Genomic DNA, 24,291 nt, shown 5'->3' on the forward strand with positions numbered 1-24,291 from the left:
CATGGAGAGGGTTTCCCCCATACTGTTCTCATGGTAGTGAATAAGTGTCACGAGATCTGATGGTTTAATAAGGGGTTCCCCCTTTTGCTTGGCTCTCATTCTCTCCTGACTGCCACCAAGTAAGATGTCCCTTGCTCTTCTGCCATGATTGTGAGGCCTCCCCAGCCATATGGAACTATGAGTCAATTAAATCTCTTTCCTTTATAAATTACCCAGTCGTGGGTACGTCTTTATTAGCAGTGTGAGAACAAACTAATACAACCCCTTCCTTCTATAAGGGAGAGCACCCCCCTTGCAAGGGGCTTCAGGACACATGTTAAAGTCCAGTGTTTCTTTCTACACTGAAGGTGCTATGGCCTCTGCCCTCCGCTCTGCACACAGGGGCACACCATCATCCTCTCTCCATGTCACCAGCACTGCATTGAACAAGACCCTTAATGATGCCATTGCAAAGGCCTCTAAGTTCCACGTATCCCTATTTTCAACGTCTCCAGTCATTTCCACAGTTGTTTTGGTGAACTTTTAAAATAAAAACTTACTTCTATCACTACCTTTAATATGACAGCCCCTTAAACTTAAAGACATAACACATAAAAAAACTAAAATTTAAAGGGACTGTGGTGCTAAAACATCCACATGCTTGAACACATTCACACACACAGAGTCTACAGACAAAGCCCAGGTCCTTTCTAGGACACCCCACCTCCCAGGGCCTGGCTCTGCCTGGCTCCCCAGGTGTCCCTCTCTTCACTCTGCACTTGAACTCTGTAGCATCTAACCGCACGATAAACCACACCTGCACATTCACACCTTGGCACGTGGTGCCCATTCTAGGAAAGCCCTTGAGCAATGAGAAATCTCCCAGTCACCACCCAGATCTATACCCAGGCATCCCATTTTGCAGCTGTTTTTTCAAATACGTCCACAGATTGGGAACTTAATTCCCCTCCCCTGGTGTGAAGTGATGGCATGTCACTTCAGAGATCAGGTCATAAGAAGATTGGCTGATGTCTTGAGTGTGTTCTTCTCTTTGTCTGTCCCTCTCTCTCTCATCACTCACCATGGGGCACAGAAGCTAGCATGTTGTGAGCTACTCAGTGGACAGGCACAGGTGGAAAGGAATTAGGGTGGCTGCAAACATTAACTAGCAAGGAACTGAGGTCCTCCATTCAATAGCTCATAAGAAGCTTCCAACAGCCCCTAGTGAGCTTGGAGGTGGCTTTTCAGCCTTATTTGAGCTTTGAGATGACAGCAGCTTGAGGGCAGCACAGTGAAAGGCCCTGAGTGAACCACTCAGCTAAGCCATTCTCAGATTCCCGATCCACAGAATCTATAAGACAGTACATGTGTGTTGTTTTAATCTGCTTTTGCTGGGGGAATGGGATAACTTCTTACACAGCCACAGGTGTAACTGATACACCTCCCTCTATAGCCAAGAATCCATCAGGCCCTCTTCTCTGCCATATGTGCATCTTGCATGATATGGTTTGGCTGTGTGCCCACCCAAATCTCACCTTGAATTGTAATAATCCCCATGTGTCAAGGGTGGGGCCAGGTGGAGATAATTGAATCTTGGGAGCAGTTTCCCCCATGTTGTTCTCATGGTAGTGAATAAGTGTCATGAGAGCTGATGGTTTTATAAATGGGAACTCCCTTGCACATGCTCTCTTGCCTGCTGCCATGTAAGACGTGACTTTGCTCCTCATTCACCTTCCACCATGATTGTGAAGCCTCCCCAGCCATGTGGAACTGAGTCAATTAAACCTCTTGCCTTTATAAATTACCCAGTCTTGGATATGTCTTTATTAGCAGCATAAGAACAGACTAATACATTGCACAGACAGCTAACATCAGACACAGCAGAGCGCAGGATAATTAGACATCTGTATAGCCATCTTCCTTCCAGGCTCCAAGACTTCTGAGAGCAAGGAAAAAATCCCAGGCAGTGCTGCCTTCTCAAGCACGAAGCTGAACTCTTGCTAATGTATCAGAGCTGTGGACAATCTCTTGCTCTCCCCAGGCCCTGCAGGACACGGTTCAAGCTCACCCCTATTCTGCCATGCTCATTGCTCCCTTTCCTTCAGCTATACTGGTTTCCTCCTGCCACCCCTCCTGCACTGGTTCCTCAGCCACCTGTCCACACCCAGGTCCTCCCTGTCACTCTAGCACATTCTGAATGTGGTCCTAACAGCACTTCCCACAATGGATGATGGTGTCTGTTTCTTAGCTCACTTTTTTAAACATCCCTAATAGAACATAGACCATGAGGGCAAGGCTCTCCTGTCTCCTGTCCTTCGCTAGAGCAGTCCATGACTCATAAAAGTGCCATAGAATCGATGGCTGGGTAGATGAGTGGATGAATGCATGGGCATTTATCAAATGGAGCTTGAGCTCAGTCAGTGGAGGGGGGAACACTTATTGCATTGAACACTGATGTGAAGTGCCCTGGACTTGCCCCTCCCCTGGTGCCTTCTCAGGCCCATGTTTGCCTCAGGAGTCCCTCTGCACACTGAAGTGCCCTCGAAGTGTAGCCACTGACCCCACTGACTTTGTTCAGCAGAAACAATAACAATACCATTCATCCGTCTGTTTTATTTCCTGTAGAGACACCAGCCCAGAAACAGGAGAAAATGACAGAATGAAAAACTGTGGTTTTGAACAAAGCCTACTTTCAAAGACAGCCCTGCTTTCTTCATTATCAAGCATACTCGCAGCAGCTGGACTTGCCTGGCAAGGCTGCAGGGACAGGGAAGGAGAAGGAGGAGACAGGAGGCAGGCCAGGGACAGAGCATGCTGGCCTGGGATCTGGGACAGAGGCATTCTGTCCAGGTGGGGTGAGAGGTCCTCTGAGCCAAGAGGGGCCCCTTTCCCATTGTCTGAAATCCCAGCATCGCCCCAGCCACTCAATCCTTCTCTCCCTTTCCTCCCTGCTCCACACCCTGGGATTTTACCTCCTGACATCACTGTGCTCCCCCACTCCTGTCTGGAAGTCCTGCTCAGGTTTCTGCCCTGGGCAATTAGGGGTTGAACTGCTGCATGGGTCTGCTTGGCTCCCTGGATCCCAGCTTCCTTCCATGTCCTACCCATCAGCAGCTTAGAGAACCTTTGCTGGCTGCAGTGTGGAAACCTATTAGGGAGCAGAGACAGCTGGAAGGCTGCATTCAGCACGACCCAGTCTGAGTCTCGCTCTACTTTTCTCATATCAGCTGGTCAAGTCAGGAAAACTGAACCTCAGTTTTCCTTTCTGTGAGATGGACTCACAGAGCTGTGGTGGGGACCAAGGGAAACAGAGTCCATGAGAGCACAGTGTCAGCCACAGATGAAACTTCAGTGCAGGATGTGTAGGATGCCCCAAACCATGTGGCTACAAGTACCACAGATGATGATTCTGGAAGATTTACTAAGAGATAGAGATGTATTGATTCTCATGTATATTTTCCTGATACTTGGTTTTAATACAAAAATGCAGCATGGAACAGTCAATGGGTGTAATACCTCCATGGACACTCTTCATTATTCTCTATTGCCTCTAACCCAACAGAGAACTCCCCATGTGCCAAGCACTGTTATGTGCTGTGTTTACATACTAGTGATCTCACTCAGTTCTCACGGTAGCTCTGACAGATGTGAGTCCACTGTCTCTTGTCTATAGATGAAAAAGTGAAGGTGCAGAGAGCTGAGGCCACTGGCCTGAGTGTTTTAGTCTAGTTTAGTAGACCTAGAAACGTCTATTCAAAAAGTAGCATCTTTATTTAATTTGGGAGCACTGGTAGCAGAGCTGGAAAGTGAGTTAGGGAAAGGAAGTTAGCCAGTAAAGGGCTGTTATCAAGGGAGTTACCACTGTGAGCATCTGCAGTTTACATATGTTGGGGAACTCTGGAGCCCATCAAGAATATGTGACTCACAGTTAGGGTGCCAAGAGGTGAGGGAGCTGGGGTATTGATACTCCAATTGCCACCAGTCCTTGGTGGAGGGCTGCTCCCAGGGGTGTTGATGCCTGCTTGATAATGGATAGCACTGTCTCTGGCAGAGAAGGAAAGCCCTCAGGCAAGACAGGTGCAGGCAGTTGGCAGCAGAGCTGTTATGCACTGAAATGATGAGGACTCAGGGGAATGTAGGTGGGGAACCGACCACTTCTGCTATACTAGGTTGTTGTATGTGGTGGGGATGTGTCCAGAAGGAAACTCAGGTCTGATTTCCAATCCCCTGCTTTGGGGTAGACCATATAATACAAATCGGTACCTTGGAGAGTACCAGGAAGCTAATCCTCTTCCTGTTTTCAAAACCTGACACCACCACCATGATAATGTGATGAAGATGGTGGTGATGATGTTCACGATGACTAGCATTTATTGAAAGCTGGCAGTACTCCAGGAAGCTTTATAAGCACTTCATATATGATACAGCATTTAATCACACAACAACCCTGTGGAGGGAGTGCTCATTTTTCTCATGTTACAGCTGAGGAAACAGCATCAGAGAGGCTAAAGGGGAGCTTGGACTCCAAAACAATTTTGTTTAACTCAAAGGCTAGGACAGGCAGTTTTAGGGATGTGGGGCTATGTGCTAAAGTTGGCTCTTGTTTTTAGGAGACTTTTAACTAAAATATAGTCTCCCACTACCTCAAATAGAAATATAGTGGAAATCTCATTGTTGGATGTTTGGAACTGGAGTTAGAAGGATCTAATCTTACTCTGTATCTTTGGACATGTTCGTTATTCCCTCTGAGCCTCTGTATCCTTGTCTGTTTAGGAAATGAGGGGCTGGATAAGATGCTCTCTGGGTTCCTTACAGCTCAGAGGGTATCTGTTTCAGGGACTGTTATTCAGGACTGACAGTAGAACCATGGAGTTCACAGAGCCAGAGTCCTAGCCTGGCTGCCCAAGGCAGGAAACTTAAGCAAGTCACCTGATACTTTTGAGGTGGAATCTCCCCACCTATAAAATGTGAGGAGCATCCACCCACCTGGCCTGAATTTAGGATTAAGAAGGGTTGTGTTTGTGACCGTGATGCACACTCTGAGGGAGATAATAGTGATCCTTATTGTATCATGAATACCCCAGAGCTCCATCTTGTCCAGCCCTTTGATATCTGTTATCTTAGGCAGGGAGAGGTTTGCAAATGGACCTGGAAGACAGGCTGTGTGAGTGGAAACACAAACTGCCATTTGTTGGCTCTGTGATCTCAGAAGAGTACTCAAAATCTCCAGGAGAGTCTCTATCTGTGAAATGAGGATATCCACTCTATCTACTTTCTAAAGTTGTAAAGATTTTGGTCAGAAATGGTGTAAAGGGGCACTTGAGTGCAATGCCTGGCACAGAGTCTCTGCACAAGTAGCTAGAATTAGTAGCAGACTGAATAATGATTTTTATAGCTTTACTTTGATTTTACTATTTTTTGCTTAATTTGGTTCCACATCTATTATTTCATCCCTCAGCAACTGCACATAAAAACAAACAGGGTGTGATTCCCATTTCAGAGATTAAACAAACTAACAGATAAACAAAGCCTGGAAAACATGAACAGTGTGTGACATGGGCGATGGTGTTGCAGCTGGCTGGCAGTTGCTGGCATGTGAGCTGCAGTTTGCGTGTGTCTGTCCTTCCCACATCTGCAAGCCCCAATCTCTCCTCTCCCCACTACCTCTGACCAGCTCACTCTCAGCTTAATTTTTGAAAATCGGTATGCACAGGGTTGTTGATGACTGATCATTCTGTTAACAAAACAAGTTATAACAAAGTCTATAAACTTGTTTACGATGCCTTTTGCTGGACTGCCACTTCCTAAAATTTTATGTATCCCAACTTACTCATTTTTTCTTATGGTTTATGTTTCACATACCAGGAAACAATTTTGCAACATGTATAACAAATAAGCAATGAGTATACAAAATATGAAAAGATTATCTAGAAATCATTCAGTAAAGAAAACTAGCATAGTAGTAAAACAGGCAAAGGAGATGGCCTAGCATCACCAAAGGGGGAGGTGGGAACCATCAGAAAACATAGGGAAGGATTTCCAGTCTCAACGGTAATCAGGTAAATACAGATGAAAACCACAATGTAAGGCCGGGTATGGTGGCTCACGCCTGTAATCCCAGCACTTTGTGGGGCTGAGGCGGGTGGATCACAAGGTCCGGAGTTCGAGACCAGCCTGACCAACATGGTGAAACCCTGTCTCTACTAAAAATACAAAAATTAGCCGGGCTTGGTGGCGTGTGCCTTGTAATCCCAGCTACTCAGGGTGCTGAGGGAGGAGAGTCGCTTGAACCTGGGAGGCAAAGGTTGCAGTGAGCCGAGATCGCGCCACTGCATTCCAGCCTGAGGGACAGAGCGAGACTCCATCTCAAAAAAAAAAAAAAACAACAACAAAAAGAAAAAAGAAAACCATAATATAACCCTGTATGCCCAGCAGACTGGCAAAACAACAACAAAACATGATACACATATCATTTATATGATGTACCCTTATATAGATATAATATATATAGATCTATATATAATGTTATATATATTTATATATTACATATAGTTATATATAATGGTATATTATATATAATTATATAGATATAGATTAAAGAAACATTAATATAATTTATATCTATAATGTATGTATACGTTTATATACATAATGTTTAATGTTTATATGTTATACACACACAACATACATACACACATATGAAAGTCACTTTCTAGAGCAATTTGAAATACATGGGAAAGTTCAAACTTGTGTACCCCAGAGCCCAGTCATTAAACTTGAGGGTACATACCTCCAAGAAATGCTCTCAATTCATCTATATCTCAAGCTTACAGGGCAGGTGTTGCTACATTTTCCTCATAAGTCAAGTGCATGGAGATGTACCCCCCTTTTCAAAGTCCAAGGCTTCCTAATTACGATAGTGATACATTAGAAACTATCTAAACACCACTAACAGGAAAATGAATGATTTATGAATGAATATATAACAAAGTATTACGCATTAGCTAAAAAAAAATAAAAGCTTAGACACATGATTTTCAGTAAAGAAAACAAAAAAAGCCAGATGTAGTCCATTATTAACATAAACTTCCAAGAATCTAACCTATGCCTAATGGTACTATATTTGCTTATGCTTATGTATACGTGGACACATAAAATGGTTTTGGAAAGAGCTTTCCCCACATCATGTTTCCTGTTATTTCGCAGGCAGTGGGGGATGCTCTTGGGCATGGGAGCTAAGGTTGACTTCAGCTTGAAGACGGAACACGTAGATCACTGTGCAAGGTGTCTGTGTGTATTGTATTACGTACATACTTCTGGTGTATGCATCTCTGTGACTACAGATGTGGGTATTTCTTGAGGGAAGAAAGAAAAATTAAAGGAATGAAAAAACAGAAGAGAAATGAAGTAAGGAGGGAAGAGAAAAAATAAAAGAAGGAAAGAACATTGATTCAGGATGGAAGGATAAATGTTCAGTTATTACCAGTTGTTATCCCTAGTTGGTGCAATGAGGATGATTGTTGTTTATTTTCCAATTTTTTTTACAATCAAGGAAGAAAGAAAAAATCTGTATTTAAATTATTCAGAAACCATTATATATCTAGCCACCTCCCTGCATATATATATTCATATACATATGCACATATATGTATGTGTGTGTGTGATCTTTGCAGACCTAGGAGCTACCTTTCTCTAAAATTATTTATGCAGCCAGAGCCATGTCAGTCTTGTTCTCTTTTGTGGATACTGGTGTCCCCAGTGCTGAGCACAGTGCCTGGCACATCGTAGGTGCTCAATGTATATGTGATGAATGATTGATGGAATGGCTGAATAACTGAATGAATGAATACATGGGCGATGGTGAATTGGGGTTCCAATATGGCAGCTTTCTGAGTCAGAGTCTTTGCTTCTAAGACGGTCCAAGGTGATGATTTGTTACACAGTTCATGTAGGTGTGGAGAACACTGTGGGCACTTAGCTCCCAAGGCTTCTCCCCAGTGGCCTGGAACCTGAGCTGCAGAATGCCCCCTGGTACTCACGTCGATGGGCACACTGTCATAGAGGCGCTTGCCAATCACAGTCTTGCCCTGGATGTCAATGTTCTCCCGCTCCTCGATGGGTAGTGTCTGCACCAGTGCACAGTCGATGTACAGGGAGACGTTCTGGGCCTGGATGCTCAGGGCGATCTTGTGCCAGTCCCGGTCAAAGAGGTCATTGACCCGGGAACCTCGGAAGACCACCCTGACAGCATCTTTCATGGCACCCACAGCGTTGTACTCGACTGCCTTGTTTTCACCATCCAGCCGGATGGAGACCTGGGGAGGAAAGGACCAGAGACTCCTTGAGTTTCTTGGGGCCAAGGGAAAAGAAGAGAATGGGAAAAGGGAGTTCAGAGTCAGACCTGGCAATCCTGAATCAGATCCTGGCTGTGACTTACCAGCTGGTCACCTGCCATCTGACCTTGGACCAATTCCTTCACACCTCTGAGCCTCGGGTTCCTCCTTACACAATGGTGTTAATGATGTCTACCTTGCAGGCTATTCTAAACCTGGTATTAAATGGAATAATTGCACTCATACTTTAATGCAGGGGTCACAGCCTCAACTGTCTGGAAGGGCTATGTGGGTAATAGAGCTTTGGTGAGACTCCAAGACAACTGGTACACAGAGGGGCTTGAGTTGTAAGACCAGCCAGAAATCCTAACTAGTTTCAGTGTCTTAAAACCCTGGGCTGGTTAAACCAAACACATCTTCTGGCCTGATCTGTTAAACTACACCGTCTCTCATTTGAAGATAAAGCTGGAGCTCCTGTAAAATAATGTTTCTTGATGGTAGGAGTCTGATCTGTCTGGGTCATTGGGGTAGCCTTTGCAAAATGCACAGGCGTTTTGCAATGGGCAAATTCTGGAGAAGGTTTTACTGTTTTACTTCTGATTGGGTTTTTTTTTTTTTTTGATGTTGGTTTTTGTTTTGTTTTGTTTTTTTAAGATGGAGTCTTACTCTGTTGCCCAGGCTGGAGTGCAGTGGTGTGATCTCAGCTCACTGCAACCTCTGCCTCCCAGATTCAAGCAATTCTCCTGTTTCAACCTCCCGAGTAGCTGAGATTACAGGTATGCACCACTACGCTCAGCTAATTTTTGTGATTTTAGTAGAGAGAGGGTTTCACCATTTTGGCCAGGCTGGTCTCAAACTTCTGACCTCAAATGATTTGCCCGCCTTGGCCTCCTAAAGTGCTGGGATTACTGGCATCAGCCACCACGCCTAATTGTGTCTGACTGCTTTTTAATAACGAATAAGTGAGTATGTTCTCATCCATGTACTCATTTTGTCATCCCTCCAGAATATTCATCAAACATCCTGTGCGCCCAGCAGACAACATGCCGGGTGTTAGGAACACAACAGTGGGCAAGAGATACACAAAAGTATGAACAGAATAGAAGGCACAGAACATGAGTATCCATTGAGTGAATGAAAGAATGAGTATTTCCTTGTTCTGTCTCTGCAAGGTTAGTCTTCATCTGCTCTAATATTCATGTTTTGCCCCTTCCCTGTGGCTCCCTGCTCCCAGGATCTGACCTTTTAGGACTTCTTCATCTTGGCTGCTCGGTCCTTTGGCTTCTATTTGAGCTTGGCCCACGGGAAGTCCATTGGAATGGAGACCAATGAGCGGGAAGAGAGAGTGGTGGGGCATGTATTCCTCCCACCCCTCCTGGCTTCCCTGTGGCTCCTTAGTGGCTTTGTTTCTCCATGTGCCCCAGTTCTTTGGAAGTATATCCTCTTTTGTGACTCTAGAACTCACCATCTCCTCCCTGTTCCCCTGCCCATCCAGGCCTGGTGGTAGCTTCCTCCTGTGGCTGATCCTGCATTTCTTGTTGGTTTCCTTAACCCTTATCCCTTAACTGTATCAGCTCCCTTAACCCCAGTCATTTTGCTACAGCACTCGTCAAAAATGTGGGCCCAGTGGAGGCTGTCTCTTGCCAACCTACATCTAAACCAATGAATCACTTTTTAGCTGTGTGACTTTAGGTAAGTTATTTAACCTTTCTACAGCTTCCTCATTTGTAAAATGGGACCAATAGTAGTGCCTATTTGTGAAGAGGATTGTATAAATTGATCCACAAGAATTTAATTAAATGAATTGTCATGAGGACTATTAAGAGAATGATAATATATATATAACATTTGTATAGTATTTATTATTTGCCAGGCACTGTTCTAAATATTTGCGATAATGAATTAAGCGAGTAAATTCACAGCCATCACAGCAGTGAAACCTTCCCTGATAAACACGTACTCTTGGATTGTAACCTGACCATCTGTTCTCACATCCCAAGATGTGAGTTATGGACTTTTTTTCTTTTTTCTCCTTTCTTTTCTTTTTTTGAGATGGAGTCTCATTCTGTTATCCAGGTTGGAGTGCAGTGGGGCAATCTCAGCTCACTGCAAACTCAATCTCCCAGGTTCAAGCAATTCTCCTGCTTCAGCCTCCCAAGTAGCTGGGACTACAGGTGTGCACCACTATGCCCAGCTAATTTTTGTATTTTTAGTAGAGATGGGGTTTCACCATGTTGGCCAGGCTGGTCTCGAACTCCTGACCTCAGGTGATTTGCCTGGCTTGGCCTCCCACAGTGCTAGGATTACAGGCATGAGCCACTGCGCCCAATCATTTATTGACTTTCTTCATAGCACAGCATCAGTATGTGAAATTATCTTATGCATGTCTTTTGTTCACCTTTTTGTCTTTCCTGCCCATCTTTTTAAACAGGCACTTTCTCTCTTCATCTCTGTAACCCCAGTGGCTAGAACACATGGTACACAGTGGCACTCAATAAAAAGGTACTGAATGCATGAAGAAATGAACAAATGAATAAGAGTCTCTGTAGTTGAAGGAAGGTGCTCATGTAGTACGGGGCATCAGCTATATATTCAACACAACTTGGGTCTTCTGGTCTCTTTTTCTGTGGTCCACATGGGTTCAGTACAACCAAGGAAGACTAGGATTTATTTTAATTGCATCACCTATTTTATGCTATGAGTAGGGCATAAAATAGAAAACTACGAAACCTTGTCTAATCTAATACTTCTAATACACATAAAGCTAATACTTCCATGATTAAACATGGTCTTCCATTTCACGTGTTCGAGCACTGTGTCCCTGAACCTTCAGAGCTTCCTGGGGACATGGCTTTCCCAGTGTTTCTGTCTCTAGCATGGTATACAGCAAGGGAGGGCACCCAGTAGTCAGATATCTTGTGTCTACCAATATTAGCTAGGTAGCTCTGGGGAAGGCACTTTATATGTCAGCTCCATCAGCAAATCCTACTGGTTCTATTTTCAAAATTAACCTATAACCTGACTGTTTCTCCTAATCTCACTATTACTGCTGGCATTCACATTTGCCTGGATCACTACCATGTTCTCCTAATTTGTCCTCCTATTTCTGGGCCTGTGCAACTCCACAGAGTCTCTTCTCAAACAAAAAGTCCCTATACTGGCCTATAAGACTTGTTGAAATCCAGTCTCCTTTCACATCTAGAACCTCATACCTAACTAACCCCAACACACACACACACACACACACACACACACACACACATACACATAACTCTGCTCCAACTCTACCGGCCTCCTTGCTGTCCCTTTATCATATCTGGAATGAGTGAATGCCCCTCAGTTTACCCAAATGACAAATGGGGAACATGTCAGCTTTTAAGGGTGGTTGTAAATGGCAAATGAAAGCATGAGCATCTATATCTATAGATGAACTTCTCTATCTGTAGATCTACAGTGACTGACAGAGTGCATGGGCATGCACCGAACACCACTCTGCTCACAGATCATCTTCTTTACAGGTCTTTATCCGGTTTTCCTGTGTCTAGCCAGTATTTCCCCAGGGCATGGAAGTGCACATCATTGGCACTTCTGGTGATGGGCACCCAACCAAGCCTGGCTTAACAAGGGTAAATTTCTGGGTGCCTCTTCACATAGGAATCTCACATCTCAAGACAGACTTCATCTCTGCATGGCTCTGCGGTATTTCACCCCATTACTTATTTTGACAGGAGGAGGAGAGGATGCACACATGGCAGACAGGGCATAGACAGCTCTGCAAATGCCATGAAGGAAGAGATCCCAGACTGAGGGGGTGGTGCAGGCTCACCCACAAGAATGTCATGGCAGGGGCCCAGTACCACTGCACCAGACCCTGAGAAAATGGAGAAGCAAGACCTGTGCAATTGGAGATGACGTTAGATGGGAATGCAATGGACTTCTCCAGAAAAGTGGCCTCTGGAGAAGAATCTCAACTCCTCCATTCAGCCTCCCACACTTACAAAATCAAGCCTCTCAGCAGTTAAGTTTGAAAATGTTTCTGCATCTCAGTATGACCAGGGATGTTATGGAAAATCATTCAACAGGACTAATTGATCAGGACAGGCTTGGGAGAGAAGCCAGCTAAGCATGTGGTTGAAAGCACAGATGTGGGAACCTGAATGACTGGGTTCAAATCTCAACTTCTGCTTTTATTACCTGTCAAAAGGTAAGCAAATTTCTTAGCCTCTCTGTTTCCTCATATTTGGCTCAGTTTCCTCATATCTGTGATGCTAACAGTAGAAAATATTCATAGAATTATTATGAAGACTAAATGAATTAGTATTTGTAAAGTCCTCCAAACAATCCCCAGCTCCTACTAAGAGCATGTACACACTGATAAGCAAATGCATCTGAAGTCAGGGCCCAGCCTCAACCTGGGAAGGCGAGCTCACTGTTTAAGAGTATCTTGCCCTCTCTGATGGCAGGCCATGAGTGTGATTGCTGGAGTCCAATTGCTTGAGGATGCTTTTATTTTATTTTAGCCCCTAGTGAAAGTTTAGTCAGTATCTCCCAGCTGAAAGTGAGTAATATCTTCACCCAGTTCATTTTTCTTTTTTTTTTTTTTTTTTTTTTTTTTTTTTTTTTTTTGAGACGGAGTCTCGCTCTGTGGCCCCAGGCTGGAGTGCAGTGGCCGGATCTCAGCTCACTGCAAGCTCCGCCTCCCGGGTTCACGCCATTCTCCTGCCTCAGCCTCCCGAGCAGCTGGGACTACAGGCGCCCACCACCACGCCCGGCTAGTTTTTTGTATTTTTTAGTAGAGACGGGGTTTCACTGTGTTAGCCAGGATGGTCTCGATCTCCTGACCTCGTGATCCGCCCGTCTCGGCCTCCCAAAGTGCTGGGATTACAGGCTTGAGCCACCGCGCCCGGCCCCAGTTCATTTTTCTAGGAGAGGAGAAAGAAACGGTTCGTCTATGAACTTGAGAACAAGGGAATTTGGATTTGGTGGAGAACAAACAGTAGTGTTGCTTTTATCTCAGACCAACAGATGGTGTTGATGGCTTTGAATTTCAGATTTGTCTTTCCTCACCAGACCGTGTGCTGATGGAGAGCTGTCCTACCTTTGTGGGAACTGAAAGTTGAAACAGGAGGTGAGTAAAGACAGGACCCAGAGCTTCATTCAGTAGAACACTGAAGGGAACTTCTCATGATGAGATTGTATTATGTCTCAGGCTGTTCTAGATGCTTTATAGACCATTATTCCATCTGATTCTCCCACCAACCGTTCATGCTAGGTACTCTGTTTTCCATTTTACAGCTATGAAAACCAAGACTCAGAAGGACAAAGTAACCCATCCCAGGACCCACACCAATTAAGGATTAGACGCAAGACCTGAACCCAGGTCTATGTGACCCTGAGCCAGTGCCCTCCACTGCATCATGAAGCCGGGTCACTCATGTTGCCAATACAGCAGGTGTCACAGGACAGCAGAGCTGGCGCCCATCTCCTTGGCTAGGTCAAGAGTCTCGGAGGACAGGAACTCAGTCTCCTTCACCCCCATTGGAAGGCCTGGTACTACTCAGTCTCCTTCACCCCCATTGGAAGGCCTAGTACAACTCAGTCTCCTTCACCCCCATTGGAAGGCCTGGTACAACTCAGTCTCCTTTACCCCCATTGGAAGGCCTGGTACAACTCAGTCTCCTTCACCCCCATTGGAAGGCCTGGTACAACTCAGTCTCCTTCACCCCCATTGGAAGGCCTGGTACAACTCAGTCTCCTTCACCCCCATTGGAAGGCATGGTACAACTCAGTCTCCTTCACCCCCATTGGAAGGCCTGGTACAACTCAGTCTCCTTCACCCCCATTGGAAGGCCTGGTACAACTCAGTCTCCTTCACTCCCATTGGAAGGCCTGGTACAACTCAGTCTCCTTTACCCCCATTGGAAGGCCTGGTACTATATCATTAGGACAAGAAGCTGGACCTCTTGGGTCTCATGACATTCCCCCTGCAGGTCCTCTGAGCCTCCATACACCAGGTTCTCAATCTCTCTAGGCCCAGGGATAAGAGCCCTGGAGAAAACACGGTGGGTGATGCCAATCCCTGTGAGAGGGAGAGAGAAAGCTCAGGACCACCGAGATAAGGCGGTGCTGTCCTTACCTGTGGGATGCCGTACTGGTCGATGACCTGCCAGATATACCAGTCTTCCTTCCGAGAGGTTCTCCTGAACCGGAAGGTTGTGACAAAGGCGTATTCATCAGGTAAACCTTGGGGGAACACCTCCCTGGAGAAAAATGGAGACAAACACAGCAGGCTTGGCAATGAGAGCAGGGACCAGCAAAGTGAGCCCACACAACCCACCAGTGATCAAGCCCTGCCGATTTGACTTCCTAAATATTTCCACCATCCACCTTCTTGGCCTGCCTTGACTGCTTTCTCCTTAGGTCAGGGCCTCAATGTGACGTAGACCATCGTCATGGCCCCTGAGGCTCCAGCCTCAGCATCTTCAAATCCATCCCTATGGTGCGTCTGCTTCCATCTCTCCACTACCACCATGACTGATGACATCCACAGTAAACGTTAAATGGTCATGCTCCTGGGATCAAATATGGAGAAACTCCCAGCTTCGCTGCTCCCTGCTGCATCCCTCCTCGGCCAGGACAAATGGATATACCTTATCCTGCTGGGTGCCCTGTCTCAGATGCCAGGATGCCATGGTCTGAATGTTTCTGTCTTCCTAAATTTGTTATGTTGAAATCTTCACACCAAGGTGATGGTAAGAGAAGATGGGGATTTGGTGGGGGGTGATTAGGTCATGAGGGCAGAAGGCTCATGAATGGGATTTGTGCCCTTATAAGAGAGACCCCAGAGAGCTTGTTTACCCCTCCCACCATGTGAGAGTGCAGGGAAGGATGGTGTCTATGAGGACCCTGATCTTAGACTTCCCAGCCTGCAGAACTGTGAGGAGTAAATGCTGTGTATAAGCCACCCAGCTTCATTTATGTGCTTTGTCATAGCAGCCAGAATAGACTGGGATGTAGCACATCCTCTTCTCTCCCACAAGGCCCAGGTTCCTGCCTGGCCTGTGGAGCCAGCCCCTCACCTTGGGGAGGCCTCAGCTCCCTGTTGCTCCACCCCCGCCAAGTTCTGGGGCTGCTTTTCCTCTTCCAAATTCAGAAATGAAAATTGTTCATTCCCTTCTGTGGAGGATCAATCCCCCGACCAAGAACCAAGATGCCATCCCTCAGTCCCTCTGTCCTCGGAGCACTGCTCTTCCATCTTCCTCTGTATCATGAACAGGGCACCTGGGCTCCCTCCTGCCTCTCGCATATCAGTACAGAACCCCGCCACCCCCACCAACACACAGCCTCCCCTGACTGCACATCCCCAGCCGGGACCTGAGGAATCTCCCACTTCCTCTTTCTTCTTCTCCTTCCCTTCACAACAGAGTTCTGGAAAACGTCATTGACATCACCCCCTCCTTCCTCATCTCTCCCCATCTGCTTGACTCACGGCCACCTGTCTTCCAGCTCTCCAGGCTCCCCACATTTTCCTTGAGGTCCCTGGTGAGGAAACACTGACAGATCCCCGTCCCTTAGCACCCACTCGGGTCCCTGAAGCATGGCAGGCACTTCATAAAAGTTGAAGGAATGCAGAACTTTGAAAACTGTCAACAGCCATGTCCATGCAGAAACCTCTCTCTCACCAGAGCTAGTACAGGGCCTGGTTGATCTTCCTGGGGGACGCATCCTAGACAACACAGACGGGGAAGCTGCCCCGTGCCTCGTAGGAGTCTGAGCAGCCTCCCTGGCCCCCACCTACTTGATGGCAGTAGCAACCCCTCACCCAGTTGTGACAACAAAATTGTCTCCAGATACTGCCCAAGGCCCCCTAGGCGGTGGGGGTGAAATTTCTCTTAGTTGAGAAATTTCTGATCTATCCTAGACTTACATCCTATCAAAATAAAGTTTAGCTTACTTTTTCATAGTGTTTCTTGGATTCAATAAAGCACTTACACATAGGATCTCATTTGACATAAGATTCTAAGATTTAATAAAAATACACATCTTTTGAGAGCTTAACACAAGCTCACCACTACTCTTTTCACATATTGCCTAATTTCTTCCTCACGAGAATGTATAAAGAAGGTATTACAGGTGTGAACCCGGGAGGCAGAGCTTGTAGTGAGCCAAGATCACGCCACTGCACTCCAGCCTGGGCGACAGAGCAAGACTCCGTCTGAAAAAAAAGAAAAAATCGGTATTTTGATCCTCGTGCTATAGCTGAGGGCACCCAGGCTCTGAGGGGTTAACTCCATGCCATCTGGCTACCTGGGATCTGCTCTCCTGCGCTCTTCTCTTAATCACCAGCTGACTGCACTCTTAACTGCAAAGCCTGCTGTGGGGGAGCCCAATCCTGCCCTGGGAGCTGGGGGCTGCCTCAGGAATGTACATGACATTGACTTCCCTGCTGGAGGAGATGGACCCTGCCTGGCCAGACAGACAGGAAGGGAAGTGGGGAGGCGTCTGAGTTCCTGGTTCTCAGACTTGCAGATCCGCAGGGACTTTGTTTGGCTGTAGGACCTGCAAGCAAGATTCTGATTCTGTTTACAGCTCCAGGCTGGGAGATGATGGCCCAGTTGTTCAAAGTCATTCTCTGAGTTGGGATGTCACCCAGGATCATATCCAGGTAATAGGAACAGGGCCCATCACTCACAGCACCTGGGCTTCCCTCAGTATTCAGAGACGCCCTCAGTCACTGCCCATGCAGGAGGAAGATGGGACCTCCCCGCCTGCATCCACAGACACAGACTTTGTAGCCACAGATCAATATGTTGCTTTGTTTTTCATTTTCTCCTTCTTTCTTTACTTTTTTTTTTGAGACAGAGTCTCACTTTGTCTTCCAGGCTGGAGTGCAATGGATGGCACGATCTTGGCTCACTGCAACTGCCGCCTCCCAGGCTCAACCAATTCTCCTGCCTCAGCCTCCCAGGTAGCTGGGATTACAGGTGTCTGCCACCACACCTGGCTAATTTTTTGTATTTTTAGTGGACAGGGTTTCAGCTAATTTTTTGTATTTTTAATAGAGACATGGTTTCACCACATTGGCCAGGCTGGTCTCGAAACCTGGACCTGAAGTAATCTGCCTGCCTTGGCCTCCCAAAGTACGGGGATTATAGGCATGAGCCACAGCACCCGGCCATTTTCTCCTTATTTTCTTAATAAATCCAATTATGCTATTTTTTTCCCCTGAACACACTTTCTTCTTATGCCTTTGAAATGCACACAGACAAGTATATCATAGGAAGAAGTACAGATTTATCTGTTAATGACTTTATATTCCCCTGATTACAATAACTTTTGCTTAGGTTACACACACACACATATGTGGATATATGTGCATGTGTGTGTATATATATATGTGTGTGTGTATATATGTATGTATATATATATATGTATGTATGTGTGTGTGTGTGTGTATATATCAGTCATTTTAATCAGGGAGAAAAAAGATCATTAACAGAAAACATCTAAAGAAAGGAAATAGCTGAATCCAATCTTTTCCACAAATAATACAGCAGGTATGAGATGACAGTGGAAGGGAAAAGGGTGTGTAATTAGAGGACCTGAGTTTGAGGCCAGCCTCTGCTTCCTCTGACCTGTGAGGTGTTGAACAAATCACTGTCCCATTTTGAGTCTCAATTGTTGTACCAGCTAAGTGAAAAGTATAATACCTGCCTTGCTCGTTTCCATTATTGTCGTGAGAAGTAAATTAGATAAGGTGCCCTTTAAATGTTAAACAGGTGAGAAAAAAATATAAATATTGAAAGTGACATCTCTTTATGAACAAAATTAACTTGCAAACTAAAATTGTATGTATGTGTGTTTAAATATCAAAGCTTTAGAAATTAAAAGTGTAATATCCTTTCTTGAAAAGAAAGAACTTTGCCAATTTGATTTTATTTTGGGTGCTTTGCCATTAAAACAAAAGTAGAAATTCCTCCTCAGAGCAACTCTCAGAGAACAGGAAGGAGCCCAAATCCATGAGCCAGAATCGGGGTCCCATGCTGTGTTCCACAGAGCATTGCCTGAATTTGGCTGCTTTGCTCTTTGATCCAAGTGCCTCCTTAGAAGGTTAACAAACAGAGTGGTCCTTGGTTAGACCCTTCCACTAGATTTGTGTAACTTTTGCTTTCTTTATTTTGTTCATTCTCTTTTGCATTTTTTTTAAAGTTCCACATGATTTTTTCCTGCTTACAAGTAGAATGGGTGGTGAATTGGACATATTAGGCAAAGAAGTGAGGGGAAGTGAAGAAGAAAACAGGCTGTAGACTCTGCTCATCCCTGTGCACCCCCCACATGAGCACAGGGCCAGGTGATTCATAATAACATCCCCCAGCATCTGGCTGTGTGTGGAGGGAGAACCTCATTGTCTGGGAAGCTGACAGCGATTATTGTCTTTGTTTCATGAAAACGAGACTCAGAGAGGAAGTGACTTGTCTCATTTCTTCTTCTGTAAAATCGCTCTTGGAATGTAGACACTGTGAGCCATGGTTGAAACGACTTCAGAGTCTGAAACAGTGCCTGTGTGTGGTTGGCACTCAGAGAATGCTCATTGAATTAAAAAAACAAAAAGGATCACACACATGCAGAAACCCATACTCTATGAGCTGGCATTCAAAGCCAGTCTTTGCCAGACTAGCATCTGAAAGAACATTTTCACTCCTTACGGGCTGTTGACTCATTCATTCAGCAAATATTTCCTCATTCCCTACTCTGGGCAGGGCTTAGTTGGGTGCCGAGACTGTAGCAGAAACCAAGACTCAGTTCCTTGCTAGGACTTCTCACTGAGCAGGGGAGATAAGACTATTGTACGATGGATCAGGTAACTTCAACTTTAACACATTTTGTACAGAAGTACAAATTGGGAGGAGGGTAGGTAAGGGGAAGGCCTGATTTTGGGGATTCAAGGAAGGCATCTAGAGAGCATAATGGGTGAGCATGCTTTGCAGGATGAGCAGGGCAGGTGTCCCAGGTAGAGGAAGAACATGAACTAAGGCCTCCCAGTGGGAGGAGGGTGCCCGGGAGGTCCTAGAACACAGACAGGAGACACACAGGGAAGACTGGAGGATGAGCCAGGAGACCACAAAGGCAGGATGGGGCCGGGTCACATAGGGGCCTTCCTCTTCCTGGCCTTTTAGTTTACTAAGAACACTGGAAGCAGTTAAATATTAATAGTTTAAAGATGGAAGAGAGGTCTCATGACACGATACTGTCAGAGACGTGTGAAGCAGAGCGACTCTGTCTTAAACAGGAGCTGGGTCAAATGAGGCTGAAACCCACTGGGCTGCATTTCCAGATGGCTAAGGCATTCTAAGTCACAGGATGAGACAGGAGGTCAGCACAAAATACAGGTCATAAAGACCTTGCTAATAAAACAGGTTGCAGTAAAGGAGCCGGCCAAAACCCACCAAAACCAAAATGGCCACGAGAGTGACCTCTGGTTGTCCTCACTGCTACACTCCCATCAGTGCCATGACAGTTTATAAATGTCATGGCGATGTCAGGAAGTTACCCTATATGGTCTAAAAAGGGGAAGCATGAATAATCCACCCCTTGTTTAGCACATCATCAAAAAATAACCATAAAAATGGGCAACCAGCAGCCCTTGGGGCTGCTCTGTCATTCTTTTATTTTTTTACTTTCTTAATAAACTTGCTTTCACTTTGCACTGCGGAGTCACCCTGCATTCTCTCTTGCACGAGATCCAAGAACGCTCTTGGGGTCTGGATTGGGTAACAGTATCATTTTTGTTTTCAAAAGATTTGTCTGCCTGTAATGAGAAGAATAGAGTGTTCATTTTGGTATCATCTTTAGCTCCTGACTGGAGGCCCAATAAGTGTCAGGAACTGGACAAATCTTTACATGATGTCCTCTCAATAATGTTGCAAGGCAGGAACATTCACTTTGGAATGAAAACATGAGCAAATTGAGGCACAAGGGCATTCAGAAATGTGTAAAGCCAAGTACCCAGTCAACACTGATACTCAGTCCCAACTGGCCAAAGCTACTCCATGATTCTGGCAAAGCCACACCTGCCATGAATGCAGTGTCAGGTCCTTAGTAGGTGCTATGCACTACTAAACCATACCCGTCTGTTATTTCATGAATGGACAGAAAACACATGTACGAATGAATGGCTAATGCCAAATGTGTATGGAGAGATGGGTGTAGAAGGAGCAGAGAACCAATGAAGTCAATGATAATAGATTGGCTAAAAAACAGGTTGAATTCCCTGGTCCAGTGGTTCAGCTGCTTCATCACAGGGCAACCTTACCAGGCACTGAGTAGGTTAAAGCCTGGCTCAGTGCCAAGTATGAAACTGAGGCTGCTGGCCCCTTTCTTGCCCTTTCCCATGACACCCTGGGCAGGTCTGGAAAGAGAAGTGACCACTCACTCAGTACTTTGCACCACAGGGAAGGATCCCATCCGTACATAAGAACTCTGCACGCCATTCTCTCTCTTCCCCAAGATTTCCTTCACACTGAACAAATCCATCAGGTCAAAACCTGTTCAAAGAGAAGAGCTGGGAATGAGTTTGGAGACGGAAGAGTATAAAAGACAAAGAAAAATCACATCTGCTCTCTGCAGAGGCAGCCTGCCCATCCCGCCCCAGGAGAACAGATTGGGAGGGAATTGTTCAAATACATATTCAGGGAGAAAACATAAGCACCGGAGTAATGAGATGTACAGCTTCGGCTTCAATTCCAGGAAAAAGGTGCAGAAGAACATAGACACTGGCTTTCTCAAGAAAATGTGTGTGCATGTGGTTAAGTGTGAGACAAATGGAGGGTGTCCTGGTTGTGTGAGTGCCGCAGGGCCCTGGTGTTCACGAAGCCCAGATGTGTGCTCTTCGCTCACGCAGGCTGGCTCTGCGGGCAAACGGCCACTGAGGGCTTTCCTTTCTGCAGCCGTATTTTTGCCTTGCATTTGGACTTTACTTGGGTAAAGTTTGGCAGCTCCTAAGTTTCATGATTTATAGAGAGAGAAACATCAGAGAGGAATTAAACTGTCTTCATGAGACTGCATTACTTGAAAGGATTTTGTTTTGTTTTTCCTTAGTTCTGTTTAATTTTCCTCTAAGAGAGGACCTTATATGCATTGTCAATGTAAAGTAACAGAAAAATCAGGGGCTTTGGACTTGGGTGAGGGTCAAGGGTAAGGACGGGGGTTTGATCCTGAGCGGCCATGTGTATGTGACACTGGGCAAGTCACATGACCCACAGGAGTCTCGCGTACTTCACCGTGGAAGGACAGCAATGATGCCTACTGGGTAGGGCTCTGTGACAATTGTGTAAGACCCTAAATATGCGTACTCAACATATGGTGAGAAATTCATACAGTGGGTTTCTTTTTACGAGTTATTTCCCACAACCACCAGCACATGCTCATCCACATTGCCCCACAGTGGGATGCTTTATGCAGACCAGGTTCTCAGAGGGGCCTGAGGACAACACTTGTTCTGGAGGCTAGCATTGTGACTCAACACCCGCCTGAAACTGTCTCTCTCAGACACTGGCGAAAGCTCTCAGCAGGTTACAGGGAAGCTGGCTGAAGGCAGGCACCAGGCTGAACCCATCTGTGCACTCCCAGGGATAATATACTTCTCGGTATTGGCACCTAACCTATGAGACTTTAGGAAGAGTTCCTCACTGTTTCCAATATTCTAAGGCACTACGAAAAAAAAAAAAGAAAAAAGAAAAAAAAAAAAAAACAGGAAATGAACTTCTAGGACTAACATAATGATTGAAGCCTCTTGGTCTCTTTTACCACTAAATTCTGCCCAAAGAGATTATTTATTCATTCAGTATATGCTTTTGAGAGCCAGGTCCACACCAAGCATTGTATAAGAAATGCCAGGGAGGGCAGCAGGTAGTCCTAATGCAAAGTTTGAGTATTAGAATTGGACAGGTCTGAGTTGTGATCCTAATCACCACGTCTTTGCAGGGTGACCTTAGGCAGGTTGCCTGACATCTCTGAGCACTGTTTTTTTCCATCTGTAAAAAGGGGATTATTTTAGAATGTACCTCATTGCTATGAGACTTAAATGATACAAAGTTCTTCATAAAGTACCTGACATACAGTAAATCACCAACAAAGCACTTTTCGTATTTACTGTTTTCTCATCACAATTGCAGCATTCTCTAATGCTAAATTTTGTCCATAGATGTCATGTATTTATTCAATAGATCATTTTGAGAGCTTGCAATACGCCAAGCCCTGTGAGCTCCAGGGTTGCAGCAGGCGCCAACACAAAATCCTGGCTCTAGGAGAACTGGAACTTGTGGGGACCCCAGGAAATAAGGAAATGCACAGTGCAAGTGTGCAGTACAATTCCAGGCACAAAGAGTCAGTGAGCAGGGGCAGCACTGGAGAGGAACAGGGCTGGGGTGACAGGGAAGGTGCTCGGGGAGGAAGCTACCAGGTAGAGGTCTGCTCTGGCCTGCGATGGTCTGGGAAGGGGTTTCTGAGCAGGGCAAGGTTGCTCTGGGATTGAAGCCCTGCACTTTTTGGATTGGACCGTTCCCCACCCCTTGCCATCCTGAGGTTGTCAAGTTCTCGGAAAATGACTAAGAGCTGCCATTATGTCATTTTTAAATAGCATCTCACACCCTGGCTATTTAATGGAATTCATGATATAATGTTAAACGATATTGGGTCCTTAAGATGGGAACAGTATTCAGAAGCTTCATTATAGACGGAAAAAGCACCCCTCCAAACCATGCTTGTTTACACACACTAGTGTGAGTGATTCGGCATCTCTGGAGACGGTTGGTTTGTGGGAGGGAGCAGGCACCCACAGTCCCACAACCAAGGTCCCCTGTGGTGCGTGGGTTGATCCAGCTGAGAGGCTGCCACTGGGCACAGGCTGAGTGAGGCCAGCTTTCCTCACCCACCAGCTGCTTGAGGACAGGACCTGGCTTGCTGAGTTTGCCACCCGATCCCCCATCCTTGGGACCTGCAGGGCCAGCCCACAGTGCAGATTTGTCAAACTGAACACACGTCTCACTCTGAGCTGTAACACAGGCTTGGTCCCTGGGAGAGACTGTGTGAAGGAGAGAACACCCAGCACGTGGACCAGATATCCTGAGTGAAGTCCTACTAATGAGCTGTGTGGCCTTGAGCACAAGCATCAACCTCTCTGGGCTTATTTCCTCTATAGTTTTGTAAAATTGGGATAATAATAACACAGTGTAGTAGACAAGTAAGGGCTATGATAACAATTTACATGCAAATCCCTGTTCCCACACTTTTTCTCCCTGCCAGCTCTCAGGCAATTTACTCAACCTCTCTGCACCTCATGTCTTCATCCACCAAATGGGACATTAAGAATAACCACTTGGCCAAGCAAGTGGCTCATGCCTGTAATCCCAGCACTTTGGGAGGCCAAGGTGGGCAGATCACTTGAGGTCATGAGGTCAAGACCAGCCTGGTCAACATGGTGAAACCCTGTCTTTACTAAAAATACAAAAATTAGCCAGGGGTGGTGGTGGGTTCCTGTAATCTCAGCTACTTAGGAGGCTGAGGCAGGAGAATTGCTTGGACTCAGGATGCAGAGGTTGCAGTGAGCTGAGATCACACCACAGCACTCCAGCCTGGGTAACAGAGAGAGACTCTGTTGGAAAGGAAAGGAAAGGGAAGGAAAGGAAAAAGGAAAAAGGAAGAGGAATAGGAAAAGGAAAAGGGGAGGGGAGGGAAGGGGAGGGAGGGGAGGGGGAGGAGGAAGGGGAAGGGAAAGGAAGGAAAAGGAAAAACCAGTCACCAGGCCTGGACAGGAAAATGGCCCTGCACAGTGTCTGCCTGTCTGCCAGTGGCAATACATTCTGACTCTACTATTAGACATTCATGTCTTGGAAAATCACTTTGAGTTTTAAATGAGAAAATGTGTAGGAACATGCCTGAAACACAATAGTTGCTCACTAAATGCTAGATGCTCTAATGG

At 45.7% G+C, this 24,291-nt stretch overlaps 1 protein-coding gene across 1 annotated transcript in view; it reads right to left on the minus strand.

Moving 5' to 3' along the window:
- COL22A1 (collagen type XXII alpha 1 chain) overlaps window positions 1-24,291 on the minus strand; it is a 336,220-nt gene that overhangs the window by 236,632 nt on the left and 75,297 nt on the right. Inside the window, exons 5-7 of the mRNA XM_033202916.1 lie at window positions 20,746-20,857; window positions 14,449-14,572; window positions 8,019-8,294 (exon numbers count right to left, since the gene is read on the minus strand). Of these exons, the coding sequence (XP_033058807.1) occupies window positions 8,019-8,294; window positions 14,449-14,572; window positions 20,746-20,857 (512 nt within the window). The remainder of the gene's footprint in view (window positions 1-8,018; window positions 8,295-14,448; window positions 14,573-20,745; window positions 20,858-24,291) is intronic.

This window comes from Trachypithecus francoisi, unplaced genomic scaffold (genome assembly GCF_009764315.1).
Source record: "Trachypithecus francoisi isolate TF-2019V2 unplaced genomic scaffold, Tfra_2.0 Lachesis_group7, whole genome shotgun sequence".
Taxonomy (NCBI): Eukaryota; Metazoa; Chordata; class Mammalia; order Primates; family Cercopithecidae; genus Trachypithecus; species Trachypithecus francoisi.